At 38.9% G+C, this 24,347-nt stretch overlaps 1 protein-coding gene across 5 annotated transcripts in view; it reads right to left on the bottom strand.

Annotated features, from left to right (window-relative positions):
* Positions 1–24,347, bottom strand: part of LOC126267792 (ankyrin repeat and KH domain-containing protein 1-like) — a 228,577-nt gene that overhangs the window by 179,449 nt on the left and 24,781 nt on the right. For 4 of the 5 annotated variants that reach the window (XM_049973097.1, XM_049973118.1, XM_049973105.1 and 1 more), the window contains exons 3-7: positions 20,012–20,162; positions 9,280–9,424; positions 8,249–8,396; positions 8,024–8,175; positions 7,797–7,925 (exon numbers count right to left, since the gene is read on the bottom strand). In XM_049973097.1, coding sequence (XP_049829054.1) covers positions 7,797–7,925; positions 8,024–8,175; positions 8,249–8,396; positions 9,280–9,424; positions 20,012–20,162 — 725 coding nt within the window. The remainder of the gene's footprint in view (positions 1–7,796; positions 7,926–8,023; positions 8,176–8,248; positions 8,397–9,279; positions 9,425–20,011; positions 20,163–24,347) is intronic. The other variant, XM_049973111.1, reaches the window with a different exon arrangement.

The following is a 24,347-nucleotide window of genomic DNA, read 5'->3' as shown; positions in this document are numbered from 1 at the left end:
TCTGTGGCACTATCTCCCCTATTTTGCAATGATACAAAACAAGCATCCTGTCATCAGTCACTCCCATCCGATGCAGATCCCACACTGAACAGTAGCCCTCCAGAGCAGGGCAGACAAGTGTGGTGTAAGCAATCTCTTTAATAGATCTGTTGCACCTTTTAAGTGCTTTGCCAATGAATTGCAGTCTTTGGTTTGCTACACCCATAACACTATTTATGTGAACATTCCAATTTAGTTTACTTGTTTTTGTAATTGCTAAGTATTTAGGTGAATTTACAGCCTTCAGGTTTGTGTGACTTATTGCATAATCAAAATTTAGCACATTTCTTTTAGTACTCATGTGAATAACTACACACTTTTCTTTATTCATGGTCAACTGCCACTTTTCGTAGCATCCAACTAACTGTTATGCGTCAAAGCCTCCAGATTGCATTCCTGCTTATACAAGGCTTTGAATGCAGCATTGACCAAAAATGATGTACAAGTTTCAGAAAGTGCTTGCAGTAGTGTCACCTGATTTTCCAACTCAAATGGAATTTGTACCATTATTTCTTCATCAAATGATGTTGCCTTCTACACAGATTATTCATGCAGGAAAACTACTGAATATCAACATTGTCAGTTATTAATTTACTAAAAAGTAAATATAAAGTAACAATGATTTATCAGTTCCTGTGGGACCTTTGTGAAGCATACTTTAATGAAAAATTACTGCTTACATTGATGATTTGTAACTACTGTAATTACTGGGATTTGATAGGGCAATAACATTGAAATTTGGTCTCCATAGGTGCACATGCTAGCTGATGGAAGGAATTCAGCTGCTGTACATGTCATTAGCAGTATATCTGCACTACAGGGTGGGGTGATAAATAGTGGGCTGCACTCACAAGCATTTGCAAAACACATCTTAGCAACACGTGACTTCTCACACGACTGAGATTTATTGGCTTGCCGTGGTCAGTGGGAGGACACTAAGGACAGTTTATGTCACTCCACAGTATTAGTGCAGTTGTTGCAAACTTCAGATGTGGAGTAGTTCTGGATGCTGCCATCCAGCCCCTCAACATGACTGCAACTTCTGACAGTTCCAGCTTCATGATATTGAGATTGATGCTTAAAGTCATTAGTAGTTTAAATAGAAACCCAGTTAAACAATAATTTTCAAGAATCTAGTGTTTTTATTAGTGTATATTGTGTGTGGTAGACTAAATGAATGACTTGCATCATTAATACCTTGGATACAATTCTGATTCCAAGACAACTACTGGCATCATCAATAGTTAAAAACGTGTAACAACTGGGTTATTTTGTCCATTTGAAAAACTCATATGTAAATCTAGTTATCTAACAGCCAGTTCACATTATAATAGGCCTTTTGCCAAGTAATTATTTAAATATTGATTTAATTTGCATGCTGGCACTAAAATATTTAAAGTGATTTGCTTATCCAGAATGAGATTTTCACTCTGCAGCGGAGTGTGTTTCATATCAGCGCACCCTCCGCTTCAGAGTGAAAATCTCATTCTGGAAACATCCCCTAGGCTGTGGCAAAGCCATGTCTCCGCGGTATACTTTCTTTCAGGAGTGCTAGTTCTGCAAGGTTCGCAGGAGAGCTTCTGTAAAGTTTGGAAGGTAGGAGACGAAATACTATTTTGTTTGCTTATATTTGTGGATTATTATTGTTTATCAGTCACTTGGTATGTAGTATCTCGGTGATCTTTGAATAGTTTTATTTCAAAATTAGTTTAATTAGTTTGGAAGTTTATAATTTTCTGATCTGATTAATTCACCTGAGTGATGCTGCCCCCACTTGAAAACATATGATAACTGAGAAACAGGAGGAAGAATTAATTTATCTAAAAATAAATTTGTAAAGGTAAATATTAGTACACTGCAGTGTCCATGTATTGTTGTATTAAAGGACATTCTAGAGTTACAGCAATCACAGTGTGTTTTACTGTATTAATAATGTTCTGTCAGCATTACTAAACAGTGATTCAGAAAGGTTTTATTCAGTTTTCACAGTTTATACTTGCATCAGCAGGCATGATACATAATGTACGTTATATACACCACTGCTTTAACCAATTTATTTTCCACTATGTTTGCCAAATTATACTGACAACAGTATTATTTCAAAATTATCTAAGTACAATTAAAGCAATTAAATTATTCAGCCACAATTAAATCTATTAAATTATTCAGCCATAGTAAAAAAAATTGCAATGAAAGATAAGTAACAACTTTAATTCTTTTATTTATTAATATTTCTGTGTCACAAATATTTTATTTGAGTGAGCTGTCATTGCCATTCTTGGAAGTGAGTTGTATGTTTTCCCATTTCGAATCGGTATTATTTGGAATAAACATTGTTTCCAGAATCCGTAGATACACAATCAAATTAGGAACTAAGACAACAAACATGACACTTCTGTCAAACCTCTCCAACAAAGGTTTTTCCTAAAGACTACTCTGGTTGATAAATATCTTCTACTGGGATCCCTGCTACTGTTGGCAAACTTAACTAGATCAGCTTACAATATCTGCTCAGACACAGAATTATTTGCTTTGTATGGCAGTCTCTGGTTACAAGATGGTGCACCATCAAACTGAAAATTTGATTGAATGTCAAGCAGGACTTCTTGTGTCCCAAGTGCATTTGTCCAACTTTATTTTTCCTTTCTTTTTTTTTGGGGGGGGGGGGGGGGAGTGGGGTGCAGGGGGCATGTCAATGACAATGGTGGAGATTACGCCAACCGACAAGTTGAATGGTTGAATCAATCAAGTTTTTCAAGACATGACACAGAATTGAGACATGCTCAAATAAGTTGGGCGGTCAACACTAAGCTGGTATGAACTGTGTAACGAGGCACAAAGCAAACTGTTTTGAACATATTCGGACATAGACCGTTGAAAAGAATTTGGGGAACACATGTATCAATGCCCGTTATATCCTTTGATACAGATGGTACCTGTGGTCTTACTGCTTAGTTTGAGATCTTTGCTTTCAGTATAAGCAACAATTAAAATCATTTGCCACTTAATAGCCGTGTTATGCATTACAGTGTCAGGTGATAACTCAGAAGGAAGTGAGTACTGGTGTCCCAGTGAGATACTTAGATGACGCTGCAATCAACATCTTAATGCAGTGCAAGTTGCAAGGAAGGTCTGTGTGATCCAAAAAGGATGGACTTTCCTTTGTGTTGTTGCAGACATCAATGCATCTTCATGTATGCTGCTTAGGTTGTGGACATGCTACAGGAGACAGGTCAGTACACAAAACAAGTTGGATAGGGTCACAGACACATTACAACCCCATGTGAAGACGTATCTGGCCATTTCTGTATGGAGCATTATAGATACCAACAGATCACTGCAAGATGTTCTCAGAAGGTCCACTGCATCCAATCAGATTGCAATGAACAGGTTACAAAAAAGGACCTTATCATCCAGACGTCCTGTTCATGTACCCCCATTTGACACAGTATCTTGCAGCTCGCCTTGAGTGCTGCCATTCCCATGTCAACTGGTAACCATCACTGGCGAAATGTGCTATTCACAAACAAGTCCAGATATCCTCAGACACAAGGTGTGGCTGTATTTCTGTGTGGAGACCTGTGGTGAGCAGAACCTGCCAAATGCTGCCCAGGAAATAGACATATTTCCATAGTTGTATGATGATGTGAGGGGCCTCAGTGTTGGCAGCCTTACACTGGTTGGTTGATTTGGGGAATAGACCCAAACAGCGAGGTCATTGGTTCAATCGGATTACAGAAGGATAGGGAAGGAAGTCGGCCATGCCCTTTCAAAGGAAACATTCCGGCACTTGCCTGAAGCAGTTTAGGGAAATCATGGAAAACCTAAATCAGGATAGCCAGATGCAGGTTTCAACAGTCGTCTTCCTGAATATGAATCCATCCTCCCAAATACGAGTTCAGTTTCCTAACCACTGTGCCACCTCACTCAGTGCAGTGCAGCCATACAGATCTTATCACGTTACTGCCAAGCAGTACATCTAACAGATCCCATTGGACCATGTGGTAGCTGCTTCGTATGGTGATGATCCCAAATTCCTTTTAATGCCAGGGCCTGTGGCAGCCCTGACTTCCTTCGAATTCCAGGCCCTACATTGTAGGTGTCAGCAGGGATGTCTTGTGAACACTGGACACTGATGTAATGGACTAGCCAGTGGGGGGACATGCTTGCCAGACATATTCATGTTCCTCCTGTACTGCCACAGAATCCAAACAAACTCATTGAAGAATGTGAACACCACAGGGTAACCTCTATAGACTAATGCAGAGCATGCTGTGTAATGGTCAGGCAGTGATATATAATCATGGAGGGCATACATGTTACTGAAGCTGTTAAAAGTCCAATGAAAAGCACCTAGGTGATGGGATGAATGATTGTTTCCACTTTGTTTTCAACAATTGTCATACATTCCAGTTCTTTGTATGTAAACAATAGAGGCTGAAATGATGTAATTCATTGTGTACTTAACTTGTGAAAGATAAAGGTATAATTTGGTCACATACCCAGTCCTCAATGCCCAACAGAGTATGACCCAACGTCATATCACCCCAATTCTGTTCTTTCAAGTTTTTTTTTTTTTTTTTAAATTTTAATTACCACAACAGATACATAGTTGTACTTGCATTTGTGTTGTGGAGCTCTTTGATTTCAGAAGCACCGAAAGTACATGGTAAGTCATTAACTACTGCCACCAATAATAACTCAAGTACGATGTGAGCTGAAACGTTTGTGGGACAAAAGTTGCATGGGACAACAGGGGCCATAATATATGACGTTGGTTTTTTCTTGCTAGGTGAGGTCGCTTCAGAGGTCAACTTTGTTTTTTAAATGGGATGCTATAGTTTGGTACGGTAGCGGCTGTTGAGATGAATCCAATGATGTGTAACAGTGAGGTCTTTGAAGGTCAAGGAAGGTCACGAAGGTGGCACAAACATCCGTTTATAGAAGGTGTTTGAAGTGATGACCATTGGTATCAATGTGGTGCTGAAATTATCTTAGTGTGGATTGCGTGGTATTCCTTATCACATCAGCACTTATCGAAGCACATGCTCTGACAATTCTGTCTCACATATCTTCAGGTGTAGTTGGGACATCTTTTTAAACAATGTCTTTTACGAATCTCTACAAGAAAAAAATCCAGATGTGCCAAGTCTGGTGAAGAAGCTGGGCACGACCCATCTCCTCCACATCCAATCCAATGATTTGGGAATTGTCTCTGCAACTCATTCCTAGCCATCAGCAAAAAAATGTACTGGACACCCATCGTGTTGATGCAACATCCTGTTCCTTGTTCCTAAAAGTATTTCTTCCAATAACAGACCTAATGTGAAATAGGGGCCTATAATTCTGTCCTCTAGAATCTCACACCACACATTCATCAACCAGAATCTCACACCACACATTCATCAACCAGAATCTCACACCACACATTCATCAACCAGAATCTCACACCACACATTCACCGAACATGGTTTTTGGTGTGCAACTTGCCGCAGCCAACATGGATTTCAATTGCCCAATAACATCTGTTATGCCAATTAACATTTCCATGGTTCGTGAATGTAGCCTCAGTGGGTAATTAAAAAAGTAAAAATAAAAAATAAAAATAAAAAAAGAGAAAAAGAAAGGGTGTGTCATCCCTCTGGATCCGAAGTTGAGCCCATCAGCAGAATTCAATGCATCGCATACAATCCGTACGAGTTAATTCTTGGTGGAGACTGATATGGTAAGGATGACATTTATAGCAATGCAGAATACCACAACACTACTCTGGCTTAAGCCACAGTCCCTTGTGATTCAATGTGAACTAACACAAGGATCTCTAACCACAATGGCGAGAGTACCAGTCTCCATTTCCTCGTTAGTAACTTTCCTTTGCCAGCTGTTTCGATGCGTTAAAGATACAATTGTTCTCAATTTATCATAAACATATTTAAATGTATGACGTTTAGGGTGACTACGATGTAAGTCTCTAGCTCACTGAATTTCGTTGGCACACTCTGTAACTGAAAAGTATATCGACTTGTTCTTCGAAGGAATACATCATTCACATTCACTTGATTCAACGATATTAGTTTTACCATTCCTATTAGTGTCGTATTGCGAAACAGTCTAATGGTGATTACATGTCAATGGCATGTTAGATTGATATGCCATATTTAGTAAATATTTACTATTTGCACAATATACGAGAGAGAATTGTCAGAGCATGTGCTTTGTTAAGTGTCGAAGTGATAAAGAATACCACTGAATCCATGATGATAAGATTGCAGCACAGCACTGATACAGGTGGTCATCACTTTTCAACATTTTCTGTAAATGGACATTAATGCCACCTTTTAGACCTACGTTGACCTTCAAAGACCTAACTGTTACTCTTCATTGGATTCGTCTCGATAGCCACTAACAGAAAATAAATACCAAATTATAGCATCTCATTATATATAAAAAGAAGAGTTAACCTTTGTAACTCTGAGGTGACACTACCTAGCAAGAAAAAAACCAATGTCACGGTATGGCCCCCGTTGTCCCATGCAACATTTGTCTCAAAAGCTTTTCAGCTACTATCATACTTTTGGAATTATTCTAGGTGGCAATAGTTAGTGACTCACCCAGTATATTCTTTTATCAGCATCCTTGCATTCTCTTCAGCCCAGTCCACCCCTCATTCAGTTAATGTCAACAATGGAAGTAGTGCATGTGCAGAAAAGCAGACGAATATTCTGTGTGCTGCAAGTACCGAAGAGGAGGAAACATGAACTTCCTCTGATAATTCACTAAAATAATTACAACCAGTAGAATATAAGCTAACACCAGCAAAAGCGAACCACACAACTGAATACTGCTCGCTTGTGCTTGCCCAGCATTTATACCAGAAAGGATTAGCCGTCGCAGATGCTTGTTCACTTAAGTTTGTCCTAGTATAAAATGAGCTTATAGGAAATACTGTGCAAAATTTAATTCCAACTGGAGAGGATCATGTGGGGATTATTCCTAAAACTGGTCCACTTAACATAGAATAACCCTATAAGAAAAGAGCACTGTCTTACAAATTAACTGATCTGCTATTTCTCTCTTACTTTATTTAATGTTTGTATTGACAATGTTTGGGAGATCATAACACAGTGGCTCAACAGAATAAGCCTTCATTAATGAATTCACTTCTTGAGACTGATGACCTCAACCCAATTTTATAACCAAAAATAACTCACAAACATAATCTGTATTAAAAATATGATATTATAACTCTCAAGACTATAACAATGACTTGATAACAGAATTCTGGTCCACTTACCCACTACAATTACCTTGTTTATGACTTGTCTTGTGACAACATACAAAACAAAATGAGCAACACGTACATAAACATGATGAGCTGTGAATAAAATTTTAAAAGATGGTTGTTGTTCTGGTGTTGCTACATGGAAGTGATTAAAATATATTAAACAAGAAGACATTCACAATGCAGAAATGAAATTTTTAAGTTACCGAATTACATGAAAGGAGAAAAAAAGAAAATCAGAAATGGAGACATTAAGAAAACCCTACTGATAGGTTGGGCATAGATACTTTTAAGAAACAGAACAAAATGAAATGAACAAAAAGTAATGGACTGGCTAAGAAATGTCAAGGCAAAAGGAAAATGAGATGGCAAATCAAGGCAAAGGTGTGAACTGTAAAATCACTTAATATATAAAGGGGAAAAGTTGAAGAAGAAGAAGAAGAAGATGATCAACAGTTACAAAACATTCCCCTACCTGATCAGCTCCAGCTTCCAGCAAAAACCGCACCATGTCTAAATGTCCCTTATAGCAGGCAAGAGTCAGTGCTGATTCCTTAAACTCATTGGAGTGGGTATTGATTCCTGCACCATGTTCCAACAGAATCTGTCGCGAGAGGAAAATTAACTGTAATGTCATTGCATTCTTTTCTAGAAAAGATTTTTTTAGTGTGAGAAATATTTTACAGAATTAACTTCAATTACCCTTGCAACACCAACATGACCCGCACTGGCTGCTTCCATCAGGGGAGTATGGCCATTTTCATTATGATCTTCAACATTAGCAGAGTTTTCAAGAAGTGTCCTTACCACTTCTTCATGGCCTCCAGCACAAGCATACATTAAAGGTGTGTTGCCTGGAAAAGAACCATGGTGTGAGATTCATGCAAGTTCACTAAACAAATTTAAAGCAAAATGGCATGAAATTACCTGACGATGACTGGGCATTCACATCAGCAGAGTGTGCAATGAGTAATCTCACTATATCTACATGACCCGCTGATGCAGCTTCCATCAAGGGTGTGCAGTCACCCTTGATCCCTCGATCCTCTACATTGGCATGCATGGCCAGTAACACCTATAGAAAGAAAAATAGGTTAAAAACCAATGGACTGACTTGACTGACTGCCCAAACAACTAAGGACAGAAACTTTAAATTTGGAGAGGATGTCTATCTTATGCTGTAGGCATAGCTTAAGAAGGGACTGTTTGAAATTCCACTCCTAAGGGGGTTGAAAAACAGGATGAAATTTTTTTAACATATTGCTATCACAATACTGAAGCTAGAACTACGAAAACTGGTATTCTGTTTCTCATTCAGAAATTTAAAAAAAATATATTGTTTCAGCATTTTTGGAAACTAAGGGGGTTGATTGGTGCATGAAAGGCTTCAAAATTAAAAAAGAAAGGATTATTGAAGAACTACTAAGGCATTTTTAAAGCTACACGCATGAAAACTGGTATTTGACTTCTTGTTTGGAAATTTAAAAATACATGTTTCACTATTTTTGGAAATTCAAGCCCTAAGGGCAGTGAATAGAAGATAAAAATATTTAAGAAAATATTTCATTATATTAAAAAGCTTTCCAGAAAAGCGTATGTTGGTTGGTATTAGCAAAATGTATGTAATTTGGTATTTCACTTCCCAGTTAGATGTAAAGAGATGATTGTGTCAAGGAACGAAAGGTTCTGTGGGAATATCGCCATAAGCACCCAAAAGGCATGACTGACAAAAACCTTTGACTCCAGCTACCAGAATCGCTTTTGGTCATGATCACATTTGGGTAAGACCATGCTCCTATGGTCTTAAGGTGTAAAGTTTAGATGTTGCAGTTTGTGAAGAACATAAAAATTTGAGTAACGGAAAAAATCTGCACAGACCATACAGTCCATGTGAGTGAAGCAGCAGGTGCTAAGCTAGTAAAAGCATTAACTATGTGGCTTCCGTAATTAAAACATACCTGAGCTAGCTCGTAGTAACCGGCCGAACACGCCAATGAGAGCAAGCTCTCCCCCTCTTCCGTCGTCTCGTGGACACTTCTCCCTTCTGTCAGCAGTTTGCGTACTGTTCCAACGTCTCCGTCAGTACAAGCCTCAACTAGTGACCTATTAGAAGTTTAAGGAACAAAAATTAAACCGCTGTAATTTTTTTTTGTTCAATCTAAAGCATTTTTATGTCACAATTACTGCTACAATAGTTATATTAATGAGTTCACTTTTCTGCACGAAGCTTTGTGGTGTTCTTTAGAAGATGTCAACCTGCTTATTTGGTACTTTAATTACATTTCTCCAGAATCTTCTATTGACTGTTGACCTTGCTGGTGCTAACCATTTTCTTTGACTCTCTTCAGTCTTTTGTTGTGAAGAGCAGTATATCACATGACACTCCAGCCAATACTGTCACTGAGCCACATCTGGCTGGAGAGTGTGCTTCAAGATGTGCATAGGTATTTAGGTTCTCTCTTCATGTCAATTTTGGCATGGTGAGAGTAGTTAGTCACTACAGTGTTCATTATCCCTTTTCGTGCCAAATACGATCTGATCGTGATCCAGATATTCGGCGAAAAATGCCAGTAACGATCTTATCGTGATGCTCTTCTCATTCATTTTTCCCGCGCTTGAAGGCAAATTTGTTAGTATTTCCTAGCCAAGATGCAGGAGGAAGGTCGAAGGCACAGCATATCGATCTTCTTTTCGATTGTCAGTGTGATATTTCGAGTAAAATAAACTTCTCTGGTGGTGTTTATTTACCGATTATTTCGCGGCAGCATGGCGTCGTCAAGTAAGAAGTTGCGGTTCGATACAAGTGATTTAGACAATAATATGATAAGTAGTGGAAGTGAGGATGAATTTGCAGGATTTGCAGAAAGTGGATCGGATTATGAGATGTCCGGTGGAGAAGAGCATTCGTCTTTTTTTCTTCAAGTGACGATTGTGCGTCAGCAAATGACGACGACGACCAAACACAACTAAATTGCAGTGCAAATACTTTTGTTGAAGTAATGGATGAGGCACCAGATAATCCACCTCCTCCAAGCTTTGTGTATGCAGAAGTATCAGGCCCTAAACATATACCAACAAACGCCACATCAATTGATTTTTTCAATTTGTTCTTCTCGCTGCAGCTTTTTACGATTATGATGACAGAGACTAACAGATACGTTCGCCAGGTGATTCAGTCAACGCATTTATCGCCAAATTCAAGACTCAAACAGTGGCAGCCAATAACTGTAGCAGAAATGAGGGCTTTTATAGCAGTAATTTAGAATATGGGACTGATAAAAAAAACGACGATTTTTAGTTATTGGTCAACTGATGCAAACCTGTTGACACCGTGGTTTTCGCAAATGTTTTCACGCAACAGGTTTCAGTTGTTGCTGCGGTTTTTCCATTTTGTAGACAATTCGAAACTTCGCCCTCCTGGTCACCCATTCTATGATCCAACAGCCAAATTTTAAGTGTTAGTGGATATTGTCAACAATGTTTTCCGTCGTTACTACATTCCACACTAGCAACTGAGTGTTGATGAAAGTCTTGTTGGGACAAAGGCGCACTCACAGCTAATCCAGCACTTTCCCAATAAACATCATCACAGATGGGGAGTCAAATTTTGGATGCTGTGTGATCAGTCGTAAATTACTGCCTAGGGTTTTATGCATACTGTGGTGCAAAAAGTGACGATGACAAAAACGAAATAAAAGAGAATGGCCTGGGATATGTAGTCGTCATGAAACTACTAGCTCTTGGGAGCTGCATGCTAAAAGGTTACCATGTGTTTTGCGATAACTTTTTTACATCTATTCCTCTGGCAGAAAAGCTGTATTCAGTTGGTACTTATCTAACGGGAACAATTAGAAGAAACAGAAAATTCCTGCCACATGGTCTTCTGTTGAATTATGCTGTAGGTCAGCTAAAGTTTTTCAAGAAATCTTTTATACTTCTCTGTGGCTCCAGACAGAAGAAATCACAGAGAAATCCAGTCCTCCTTGTGAGTACATCATCCTCTGTTACATCATCAGAAAAGACAATTCGCAATAGACAGTTGGTCAGAAACCAGATGTTATTTTTCAATATAATAAGTATATGGGTGGCATTGACTCATCTGATATGATGGCATACTGCTATTTAGATGAGAGGACTGTCAAGATGTGGAAGAAGGTAGTGTTCAGCATAATTGCCAGGATGTTGCTGAATGCATATGTTTTGTACAAGGAAAGCCTAAACTCCAGCGACAAACCACTGACATGGCTGAAGTTTAACAGCATAGTCATTTGCAAACTTTCTAAACAGTGGTTTTAGGCAAGGACTGCAACCACAAGTGCAACAGATACAAATGTACCTGCTCCAACAATATATGGTGTAGAGACTCTTCCAGGGAGAAAGGAACGCTACTGTAGTGTTTGTTCTACAAAGGATAAGAAGCGGCGTTCACGAACATTATGTGTTTGTTGCAAGAAAGGACTGCATCCTTCATGTGTTGGCCAGCATGTGTGCAAGTAGTTGTCATAGCTGCAACCTCACATTTGTCAGTGTTTTATGACTGCAGAACTGAGAACACGTTCACAGCAAAACAATTTTTTTGTAATGTCATTTCTTTTTGATTTTTTCCTTAGTAAAATAAAAAAAATTGTATTGCTTTATGGTGTCTTTGTTAAGGAAACTACAGAGATTCTATATGTTGTTGTTGTTGTCTTCAGTCCTGAGACTGGTTTGATGCAGCTCTCCATGCTACTCTATCCCGTGCAAGCTGCTTCATCTCCCAGTACCTACTGCAACCTACATCCTTCTGAATCTGCTTAATGTATTCATCTCTTGGTCTCCCTCTACAATTTTTACCATTCACGCTGCCCTCCAATGCTAAATTTGTGGTCCCTTGATGCCTCAGAACATGTCCTACCAACCGATCCCTTCTTCTTGTCAAGTTGTGCCACAAACTTCTCTTCTCCCCAATCCTATTCAATACCTCCTCATTAGTTATGTGATCTATCCACCTTATCTTCAGTATTCTTCTATAGCACCACATTTCGAAAGCTTCTATTCTCTTCTTGTCCAAACTAGTTATCGTCCATGTTTCACTTCCATACATGGCTACACTCCAAACAAATACTTTCTGAAACGACTTCCTGAAACATAAATCTATATTCGATGTTAACAAATTTCCTCTTCTTCATAAACGCTTTCCTTGCCATTGCCAGTCTGCATTTTATATCCTCTCTACTTCGACCATCATCAATTATTTTACTTCCTAAATAGCAAAACTCCTTTACTACTTTAAGTGTCTCATTTCCTAATCTAATTCCCTCAGCATAACCCGATTTAATTTGACTACATTCCATTATCCTCGTTTTGCTTTTGTTGATGTTCATCTTATATCCTCCTTTCAAGACACTGTCCATTCCGTTCAACTGCTCTTCCAAGTCCTCTGCCGTCTCTGACAGAATTACAATGTCATCGGCGAACCTCAAAGTTTTTACTTCGTCTCCATGAATTTTAATACCTACTCCAAATTTTTCTTTTGTTTCCTTTACTGCTTGCTCAACATACAGATTGAATAACATCGGGGAGAGGCTATAACCCTGTCTCACTCCCTTCCCAACCACTGCTTCCCTTTCATACTCTTCAACTCTTGTAAGTGCCATCTGGTTTCTGTACAAATTGTAAATAGCCTTTCGCTCCCTGTATTTTACCCCTGCCACCTTTAGAATTTGAAAGAGAGTATTCCAGTCAACATTGTCAAAAGCTTTCTCTAAGTCTACAAATGCTAGAAACGTAGGTTTGCCTTTTCTTAATCTTTCTTCTAAGATAAGTCGTAGGGTCAGTATTGCCTCACGTGTTACAACATTTCTACGGAATCCAAACTGATCCTCCCCGAGGTCTGAATCCACCAGTTTTTCCATTCGTCTGTAAAGAATTCATGTTAGTATTTTGCATCTGTGACTTATTAAACTTATAGTTCGGTAATTTTCCCATCTGTCAGCACCTGCTTTCTTTGGGATTGGAATTATTATATTCTTCTTGAAGTCTGAGGGTATTTCGCCTGTCTCATACATCTTGCTCACCAGCTGGTAGATTTTTGTCATGACTGGCTCTCCCAAGGCCGTCAGTAGTTCTAATGGAATGTTGTCAACTCCGGGGCCCTTGTTTTGACTCAGGTCTTTCAGTGCTCTGTCAAACTCTTCACACAGTATCGTATCTCCCATTTCGTCTTCATCTACATCCTCTTCCATTTCCATAATATTGTCCTCAAGTACATCGCCCTTGTATAAACCTTCTATATACTCCTTCCACCTTTCTGCCTTCCCTTCTTTGCTTAGAACTGGGTTGCCATCTGAGATCTTGATATTCATACACGTGGTTCTCTTATCTCCAAAGGTCTCTTTAATTTTCCTGTAGGCAGTATCTATCTTACCCCTAGTGAGATAAGCCTCTACATCCTTACATTTGTCCTCTAGCCATGCCTGTTCAGTCATTTTGCACTTCCTGTCGATCTCATTTTTGAGACGTTTGTATTCCTTTTTGCCTGCTTCATTTACTGCATTTTTATATTTTCTCCTTTCATCAATTAAATTCAATACTTCTTCTGTTACCCAAGGATTTCTAGCAGCCATTGTTTTTTACCTACTTTATCCTCTGCTGCCTTCACTACTTCATCCCTCAGAGCTACCCATTCTTCTTCTACTGTATTTCTTTCCCCTATTCCTGTCAATTGTTCCCTTATGCTCTCCCTGAAACTCTGTACAACCTCTGGTTCTTTCAGTTTATCCAGGTCCCATCTCCTTAATTTCCCACATTTTTGCAGTTTCTTCAGTTTTAATCTACAGGTCATAACCAATAGATTGTGGTCAGAGTCCACATCTGCCCCTGGAAGTGTCCTACAATTTAAAACCTGATTCCTAAATCTCTGTCTTACCATTATATAATCTATCTGATACCTTTTAGTATCTCCAGGGTTCTTCCACGTATACAACCTTCTTTCATGATTCTTAAACCAAGTGTTAGCTATGATTAAGTTGTGCTCTGTGCAAAATTCTACTAGGCAGCTTCCTCTTTCATTTCTTAGCCCCAATCCATATTCACCTACTATGTTTCCTTCTCTCCCTTTTCCTACACTCGAATTCCAGTCACCCATTACTATTAAATTTTCGTCTCCCTTCTATATACACCTGAAATTTTTGAGTATATAATCATTTGATGGGTCTCAGAGTAAACTGAAATCGAAGTTTTAATTTCTTTCGGTAAACCCCATCATGAAAATAATTTTTTTCTCTGAGAATATGTTCTTTGACAATGTGTATTGCACATATTACTGTAGCCGGCAGCATTCCCTAAAAATTAAAAAAAAAATTACATTCCTTTATGCATTAGTTTAGATTTTATTGCAAGTATGGCAGAGGTCTGCATTTTACTGTAAAATCGCATGGCACTTTTAACATGATCTTTTGAGAAAACGTCTGGCACTAAAAGGGTTATGGATGGCTTAATGCAAACACAGCAGGTATTATGTTAAGAGACAATCAGTTTTCAGTTTTCAAAGCAGAGAAATACTATGGAGAGTCTGAAGCAGAAACAGTGGCGTGATGTAGTGCTCAGCTCAGCATTGTATCTTGTCGAAGGTCTTGTAGGAGACATGAATTGGTCACCTCTTACATGCAAACTTTCTAGCAAATCAATAGTTATATGGTCACTCAACACTCCTGTAGTTCAAGCTGTTAAGGCAAGTTTTGTTCCAATCTTGTCCTCTTTGATTACTGCCATGTCAATATGCAAAATGTCTACAGCAATCTATCGTTTCCTTAGCAAACGATCATTAATTGCATGATCATAGTGGACAGCATTTTGATGATGGATATCTTGAGTCACATACTACATGATAAACCTGTTTTTATTGTGCAACTCACTTTTCTTTTTGGAGCCTGTAAATAGCCTGAATAGTTCTTAATTTTCACATTAGTGTCATGGTTAATGAACGATACACAGAACTGTAAATTCAAATTTCTGGATGTGTGGTCTCCCTACAAAGTTACAGAAATGCACTGAACACATGCTTTATCTACTTTAGTAATAATCAACAATTTCAGAACATTATGAGTATCTCTTCAAAATTTAATTTGGTTAAAATATCTCACTTGGTACTAATGGATCATCAATATTTATAATTTCTTCAGGATAGCAACAATAAAGGAAATTGTCAACTAATTTCTCTCTGAATACAGCAAGACTGAATTCTCAGCAAACAGGTATTCAGTTTGGGTAAATTTTTAATCAAATTAGAGCCTTCTGAGAAGTTCTTGGCATACCTCCTAAGCACTGTCTTTCAAGATCGTGTCCCCCAAAATTTTCAAGTGGCAATTTAATCAAGTTCACAAGTGATGGAAAGTTTAAATCCCCATTGTATTTCATTTACACTATTTGAGCAAAAGTTTTTGGAAACCCCTATGTAATGTAGAATTGATGGCTAGATGTCAGACATGGACCCACCAGTCTAAGTGGAGGCAGGGAGTATTCTCTCGTGGTTCCATCAGCAAAGCAGAAGCAGAGGAGAGGTCAACATAGACCAGTCACTGGATACAACACAAGTAATAAACCCAACAACGACATCTCAACCTTACTAAAGCTGCCCTAAATGACTGTTGGCGATGTGATTCTGAAGTGAAAACATGAAGGAACAAACGCAGCTAAACCAATACCAGAGAGATCTCGTGTACAAAAGTGTTAGTAAAAATCACATTAAATCAGTGAAACAAATAACTGTAGTTCCAAACTGCTACCAGCAGTCAAAACACACTGTGCATAGTGAGTTCAGATGAACGGGGTAAAATGGTTAATCAGCTGCTCATAAGCCACTTATTTCAGGAGTCAATGCTAAGCGATGATTGAGGTGGTGTAAAGAGCAACAGCACTGGACAATGAACGACTGCTGATCAGTCATTTGGAGTGAAGAATCATGCTATATCCTCTGACAATCCTAGGTTAATTGTCAGGGTTTTGGTAAATGCCTGGAGAATGTTACCTACCATGTGTAGGGCCCACAGTGTAGTACAGCATTGGTGGTATTACAGTACTGCGAGTTTTCCATGGTTCGGATGTTGTCCCTTTATTGCACTAAAGAAAACACTAAATGCAAAAGGATATGAACACATTTTCTAGCATTCTGAATTGTGTACAATAGAGGGTCAGTCCGGAGACAGCAATTTTATCACAATGACAATGCACCCTGTCATAAAGCAGTATCTGTGGGGGCAGTGATTTGCGGGCAGTAACATTCCTGAAATGGACTGGCTTGTCCAGAGTCCCCACTTGTGCCCAACGGAATCCCTCTAGTCATGAGTTAGTTATGTTAACTTTGCTCCAAACCCCAGTGTCTGACATCACTACCTTCATTGGTGATGGCTCCTGACAGACATGCAGATACCTCAATGAACATGTCTCCAGCAGAGTTTCACATTAATTTGCATTGCCTAGCAACTATGCACAAACCTGGTACAAGTTGCAAGCTGCCTAACCAACGGCTTTTTTTTTTTTTTTTAAAAAAAAAAAGTGTAATTATTGACCAAATCTGTAATTTAAAATTCTTTCATAAGCTAATCAGTAAGAGATTTAATATTATGTTAAAAGTTTGACAATAAGACAAATGTTACAGTTAGAAACTGTGTGTGTGTGTGTGTGTGTGTGTGTGTGTGTGTGTGTGTGTGTCTAGAGGCAGAGTAACTCAGTAACTGACCATGTGCAAATACCAAGACCATGAGAACACTTAGCAATTTGCGACTTTTTTTCATTGATGGTCCCCCTAAAATGATTAAAAGAAAAAAAAGTTTGCAGCTTACTACATGTCTGCTGTTCACACACGAAAACTTCAGCACCAATCATGACATTTCAATGTCTTACTTTTTTCGTACACACACTATTTGACATTTCAATATATTACTTTTTTACTACACACACTATTCAGAATAGTTTGCAGACAGTATACACACATACCAATGAATGTGTCTGTAAAATTACATTATTGTACAACACAGTTCATGGCATATGGCATCTCAAAAATTGACACGCATAAAAAATTAGCTTTTGCTTCAAATGGAGTGCTAATTACCCAGACTCTTCTCATTCAATATTTTATGAGAGCTTTTAGTGACTTCCAACAAACTTTAACTTCGAAGCCTTTCTAAACTTTTTCTCACTTACATGCTTAATGGCAAATATTAACTCACTTGTGAATCAGACATTTGAAGCTATTTTATAGTGGGAGTTTGACTCTTTAAAGACTCAAAGAGTTTACTGGTATCCACTAATAGCTGTCTGGAAACATTTGTTCAAATACTGATCAAAGCTACCAGTTGTAGTGGTCATGTGTACTTGTGAGAATGTGTATGTGTTTTTCTTGCTGAAGGCAGCTTTGGCTAAAAGCTGTAAGTGTGAAACAATCTTCATGTGCCTGTCAAACTCAACAGTTCACCTTATGTTGAGGAACAAACTATCCTTTTCCTAATATTATTGAAGTTCCAACCTAGAGTTTCCATTGTTTTCAGTATATGAAGCATGTTTGATGTGGGAAGTAACAACAGCTTTGATGACATCATTTAACATGGTGGTTTCCACTTATGGGTGCAGAAAATCTATTTACTTATTATGAATGCAATTTTGAGTATTACTGATCTAGAAGCAGATATAATTCACAAAAGAACCATTGGTACTACATAAAACACCAAAAACAAAGGGCAAATGGTACTTGCAATGGTAAAAAAAAAGATATAAATACATAAGAACACAAATGTACTGAGAAGCTGTTTCTCTTATGTCAAGAGGCACACTTGGAAAATCCTGTTAACAGCAGAATCAAATGCTTTCGAGAAGGCACAGAAAATACCAGTAAGCAAATATTTTGTCCTTTAAACTTTGTGTAATTTGGCTCAAAAACTGAAAATTGGGATATTCTGTGGAGAGACCCTTTCGAAATCTACATTATTTTGAGATTTTTATGTTACTGTTCTAGTGCACATTATCTTTTCCAGTATCTTTGAGGTGGCAGTATGCAATGGAATTCGTCTATTAATATTTTTTTACTGCCTTTCTTGTAATTGGGTCGGACTATAGCATATGGGGGTCTGACAATACCATACATACTTCAGTCTGTCTGAAAATATGCCGCCTAAAAGGTTTCTGCCATTTTACTGTTGAAATATCATCTCGTAAAATAAACGGCAAAATAACCCGGGCGCGCACGCGCGTGTGTTAACTTCCGCATCTGAATTTTTCAGTTACAAAACTGGAAAGGTTTCCATGGCCAGTTATTCAATACACCAGGTTGTAAAAATAGCTGCCTGTCGGAATAGACACAAATATTTCACTGTTAATAATTGAAGATTCTTAAACTGTATTTTACTAAAAAAAGTTCTTATGAACTCACGGGATTTACAGTGAACGTAAACAAAGTCCCTTTAGCTGGTATGTAGTCCTTTATTGGCAACACTACCAGTTTTGCACCGTTACAGGTGGAACAATTAGCCTTCAAACAATCGCTGTAACTATATGTCCCATAGTTCAGTTTCAAATCAAAAATTTTGACCCATTATTGTCTGCTGTCAATATTAAAATTGGAATTAAGAATGCACAGGGTGGTGAGACCATTAAGGTAATGTGGAAACAGCAAGCATTTGTTATGGAATGCTACAGAATAGTAATTGGTGCTGTTGTACTAGAAGCTCACATTGGCAAACATTCACCCCGAGTTTGATACCATGTATCATGTGATTCCCAAGGCTTTTTTGCAGACATACCTTAATTAAAGATATGAAATCAGTAACAGCAACAGCTGTCGCAGGTGTTTCCCGTATTCGTTCTACATCTGCTGGAGCAAACATGTATTACAGGATGCTTTTACTTATCTCATGCCTTTTATAAAGACCCATCTTCAAAAATAGCTTTGAGAATTGCGCGATTCGTGTTATCAAATTTGCGAATGTTTGTCAATGAGCTTCTAGTACAATACGTCCAATTACCAGTTCGTAGCATTGGCAGAACAAACAGTTGCCATTTTCACATCTGCTTACGGGTCTTACCACCCCTTGTTTTCAGCCTGACATTCGCCTACTTGTCCTTAAGACAAACTTTGCTATTGACAACAGCCTACAATATATCAACATTCTCATTTTGCAAATGAACTATAGGATAGTGTAGCTTATCAATTGTTTGAGGGCTAATCAGTGCATCACCTGAAAATTCATCTGTAATGGTGTGAAACCAGTAGTGTTTCCAATGAATGACGACATACTAGCTAGAGGCATTTTATTTTTTTTATTTTTTTATTTTATTTTTTTTTTTTTTTTTTTTTTTACATTCACTGTCAATCACATCAATTCATATGGTCTTTCATAGTAAAAATCAGTTTGATGATTCTTAAATATTAAGAATGTACCTGTTAGCTGTGGCTGCCCTATGAACAAAACAGTATGTACAAACATTTCAGGAACACTTTTAGAGGTCTTCCTGCGAGTTTGTTGCTACTGCACTTATTTTAAAGCAGTCAGACATTTCAATGATCACTGTTCATGACAACACTCAGGTGAAGTCCTATTAGTTAATCTGAACCGAAGCTGTTTTTAATATGAAAAACACATATCTTCTGTTCCTATGCATATACGAATGCCATCTAATGCTAATTTTAAAAAAAATGTTTATGGATTATTAAAATACCTTTCAGGTTGCTGGCGTGGGTTTTCACTCCTCATACGTGTTAGGGCAGCTGCTGCCTCGTCCAATGCGCAAGATACACTAGAAGTCAAGCGCCGCAAGACCTCCGGATCTGCTAGATGTTTCCCATCTCCTGCAGATAATTTTCCAATACCTGTACATCAAGTTAAATAAATGATCATCAGTACTTGTGTGTAGTACATGATGCAACATACAGCATTATGTAGCTTATGTAATGGGAAAGGTAAAGGAGAAATCTGTTGTCTGCATTATACAAAACCCTACCTTCTTGACTAATTTCTTATACCTGTTGTTGATCTTCTCAATTTGCTATACACTCTAATACAAAAACAATGTATTAACCTTTAATATTTTACTGCACAACTCGCAGAAAAAAAGAGTAAATGAAGGACAGTAATATCCAGCAAATTTGAAGTTTTTATATAAGCAGTGGTAACGTGCAACATACAAAGGTACATTAAAAAGGTAACATCCCTTTAAAAATGAAAATTGATCACTTCCAAGACTGCAAAGAATTACTTTATGGGCCTAAAATTTCTGATTTTATCTGTCACTAGAAAATTATACCCCATGCTGATCAGTTCCAGTTTGATGCTTTACAATTACAAGAAGTTTAAACTTCTGGAAAGATGGTAAATCAAAAGGTTCTTCGATCAGTTCTTGTCAGTCCTACCATTTTTTCTATCACTTAGCACTTCTCTCACCCCTGGTAGCCTTGTAAAGCACTATGTTGTTCAAAACAACCTTTTGGTCAATCACAGCTTTACTCTGACAGAGATGAACATTGTGCAATAAGTGCTACTCAAATCTCCCTAAACTTGGGACAAATGCAAGGACTTATAAGCATCCTTCAACATTTTTAATTTAGCAATACTTCAGCACCATTACAAACACATCACTGTAAATTAAATTCACTTTTTTTGTGCCGATATCTGCTTAAATGATGCGCACAATTAAGATCACCCCACTAGTGAGATGCAGTTTCTTTCTCTAATTATGATGGTGATTCCTCATAAAATTACTTCCATGAGACACAGTGTGTGTTGGGGAACCTTTATGGTTTATGACTTTCGAAAACAGTCCACAACTTTAGCAGACTGGTTTGCTCAAGATCCATTGTCCATAGCACGTACATTCCTCCTGACTGTATCCCAAATGTGACCAAAAGTAATGAAGTTGTCTGACCTCAGGAGCTAGATATTCTAATGTAGAAGTGTTAACTAATCTGCTGACAGTTCTGGTGGGACAGGATGTTGAACTGTCATACTGTTTGTCTCTGAATACCGAAGTAATGAAAGATTCATTTCATCTCCTGTAAACATTCGAAGACTAATATCACTTATGAGGAATGTACAGGCTGATTCTGGATGCATTCCCTAAATTGCATTTAATACACCAAAGGCGTGTCATCTCCACATTCTGAGCTGCAGGTAAATCTTCAGAGTTGTATGGTCGTGGTCCAGCAGCTAAGACATCCAAGCATGGAACTCTTCATTGGGTGATCCCTACTCAGAATTATCCTTGGTCATAACTGGATTGCACAGTGGCATGTTCCAGCTACCAACCTATGACTGCTGTGGGAAATAATCAGAAGCACCCCACAGAATGGTGACTTCACTCACAACATGCAGGTGATTCTGCAATGTCTGACTTTTGTCCATAAAAAATTACCAAATGATTAACTGCACTGTGGTAAAGTCAACAGATGTGAATAAGAAACTTTGTAATGCTGAAGGGTTGATTGTCTCTAATTAGAAATCCCATTCTCAAATTAGAAGGAAGTTGCAATCATACATACATACATAGAAGTCTAATGCGTAGTTGATTAACATTGTACGCAGACAAAAAAAAAAAAAAATTCTCAGCAGTACAAGCATCTTGAGCTGGAACTATAACTTACAAATTATTGCAGTTAGCACTGAAACTGTACAGACACCATTTTGTTGCACTTATTGAATTTGCAGCAAGCATTTAGGCTTAGTCTTAGCTGTGATAGCCAAGTGAAAAAGTATATCTAAGACATATGCAGCCATTTTACATTTGGCACACCACCAATAGAAGCGGTGTTAATAATTCTGGAGAACACATCCAGCGCGCACGCACGCACGCACACTTATCAGCCAGAACATTATGACCACATATCTAATGGCTGGTATGTCCACCTTCGGCATGGCCAGCAGCAGCTACGCATCATGGCATGGGAGCAATGAGGCCTTGGTAGGCCACTGGAGGGAGTTGACAACGCATCTGCACACAGAAGTCACCTCATTCCCCAAAATTCAGCACGGGGTGGGGGAGGGGGGGGGGGGGCGCGATGAGCTCTGATGCCACATTCAACCACATCCTAGATGTGTACAATCTGATTTGGCTCTGGACAGCTGGAGGCCAGCACATCAATTGGAACTTGCCACTGTGTTCTTTCCATCACACTCCTGGCCTTGCAAAATGGTGCATTATCTTGTTGAAAAATTCCACTGCTGTTGGGAAACATGATCGTCTTGAAGCAACGTACGTGGTCTGCAACCAGTATACGATACTCCTTGGCCATCATGATGCCTTGCAAGAGCTCCACTGTATAAACAGATGCCCACATGAATGCTCCCCAGAGCATGATGGAGCCGCCACCAACTTGTCTCCATTCCACAGCACAGGTATGAAGAAGCTATTTCCCAGGAAGACAACACATTCGCATCCTACTATTGGCACGATGATGAAGGTATCAGGATTCATGAGACCACGCAACACTGCCCCTGTGCCAACATCCAGTGCTGATACTCACAAGCCCATTTCAGTCCTAGTTGCCAATGTTGTGGTGTTAACATTGGCACATGCATGGGTCACTGGTTGCAGAGGCCTATCTTTAGGACTGTTCGATGCACTGGGTGTTCAGACGCACTTTTACTCTGCCCAGCATTCAAGTCTGACATTAGTTCTGCCACAGTTCACCATCTGTGCTGTTTCACCAGCCTGCGATGTCCAACATCTGTAGTCAGTGGTGGCCACCCAACCCCATAACGTCGAAGTGGTTTCATCTGGGTTTCGTCACATGTTGAAGACACTCACCACAGCCCTCCTCGAACACCCAACAAATCATGAAGTTTCCGATATGCCCGTGTTGAGCCTCCAGGTCATCTCAATCAGCCTTCAGGTAAACTCATAGATCACACCCTCTCCTTATTCTAGACAAGGTCAGCACACTCAATCATACTACATGCACTACGTGTGCGTGACTGGCAGACATTTCTTGCCAGGTGACTCTGCCATCGCCTGAATGGGTTTATATCGATATTAGGTCGGTGGCGAATATGTTCGGCTGATCAATGTACTCATCACGTACAAGATGGGATAGATTACTGGAGAACAAATCACAAAATATATGATGAAACTTGTCATGGAGAAAAAGAACCTGAAAGTGGGAGTGGGTCAGCAAGAACACTGGCCATCATGTAAACCAACTGTTATGTGAAACACGAGAAAGAAAGAAACTGGAGTACACGAATCTAGGTAGAGGTGTAATCCATTTCTTAATGTGACATGGTCCGTAGCCTGTGTATCTGCATCAAATTGCCGGAAGGTAACCAGGCAGATGCAAATGTGAAGAGAGCACTCATGTTGTATTATTGTTCTCTAAATACTGATGTCAGAGCAATATCAGTGTAGATGTGGACCATCAAACTGCATGAAGTATATCTGACTTTTTTTTAAAAAAAGTGCTGACCAAATATCCCACATGCAATGTCTAAGGTTGTCTAAGGTTTCAGGCACAAAGGAATTTAAACAGATGAAGCTTCAAGCACATCAAAGGTTACGTATAGTTGCACTTAAACAAGCCAATTGGAGTACATGGTGAATCAATAGGCATTTGAATAGGAGCAGTGCCACTGGTCAACAATGTTGACAGAAATGGGTGTGTCAAGAAAGAAGTGGTTGACCTAGAGATACAACATAACATGAGGACTGTGCAATCAGATACTCACTCTGAGCCCCAAGTTAATAATGATCACCAACCTGATGTGCAACTGGTGCTTCAGTGGCTATAAGGGCCATTAATACACAGCTCACAGAAAGGGAGCTGAGCTTACAGTGCCAACTGCCACTGACCTCTGTACACCAACAAGCCTTTTTGCAGTGGTGTCTGGCACATTCAGTCTGGAATCTCATTGACTGGCATAGAATTGCATTCAGTGATGAGCCACGCTTCGTATTAGACCCAATGACCAGCTAAGATGTGTTGGGAGATGCCCCTGACAGTGGTGGGATACTAACATGACTGTCACTGTCACATGGCCTGACAACCATGGGAGATGGTCTGGGTTTC

The sequence above is a fragment of the Schistocerca gregaria genome, chromosome 1 (genome assembly GCF_023897955.1).
Source record: "Schistocerca gregaria isolate iqSchGreg1 chromosome 1, iqSchGreg1.2, whole genome shotgun sequence".
Taxonomy (NCBI): Eukaryota; Metazoa; Arthropoda; class Insecta; order Orthoptera; family Acrididae; genus Schistocerca; species Schistocerca gregaria.
This window is presented reverse-complemented; position numbering and strand designations above follow the sequence as displayed.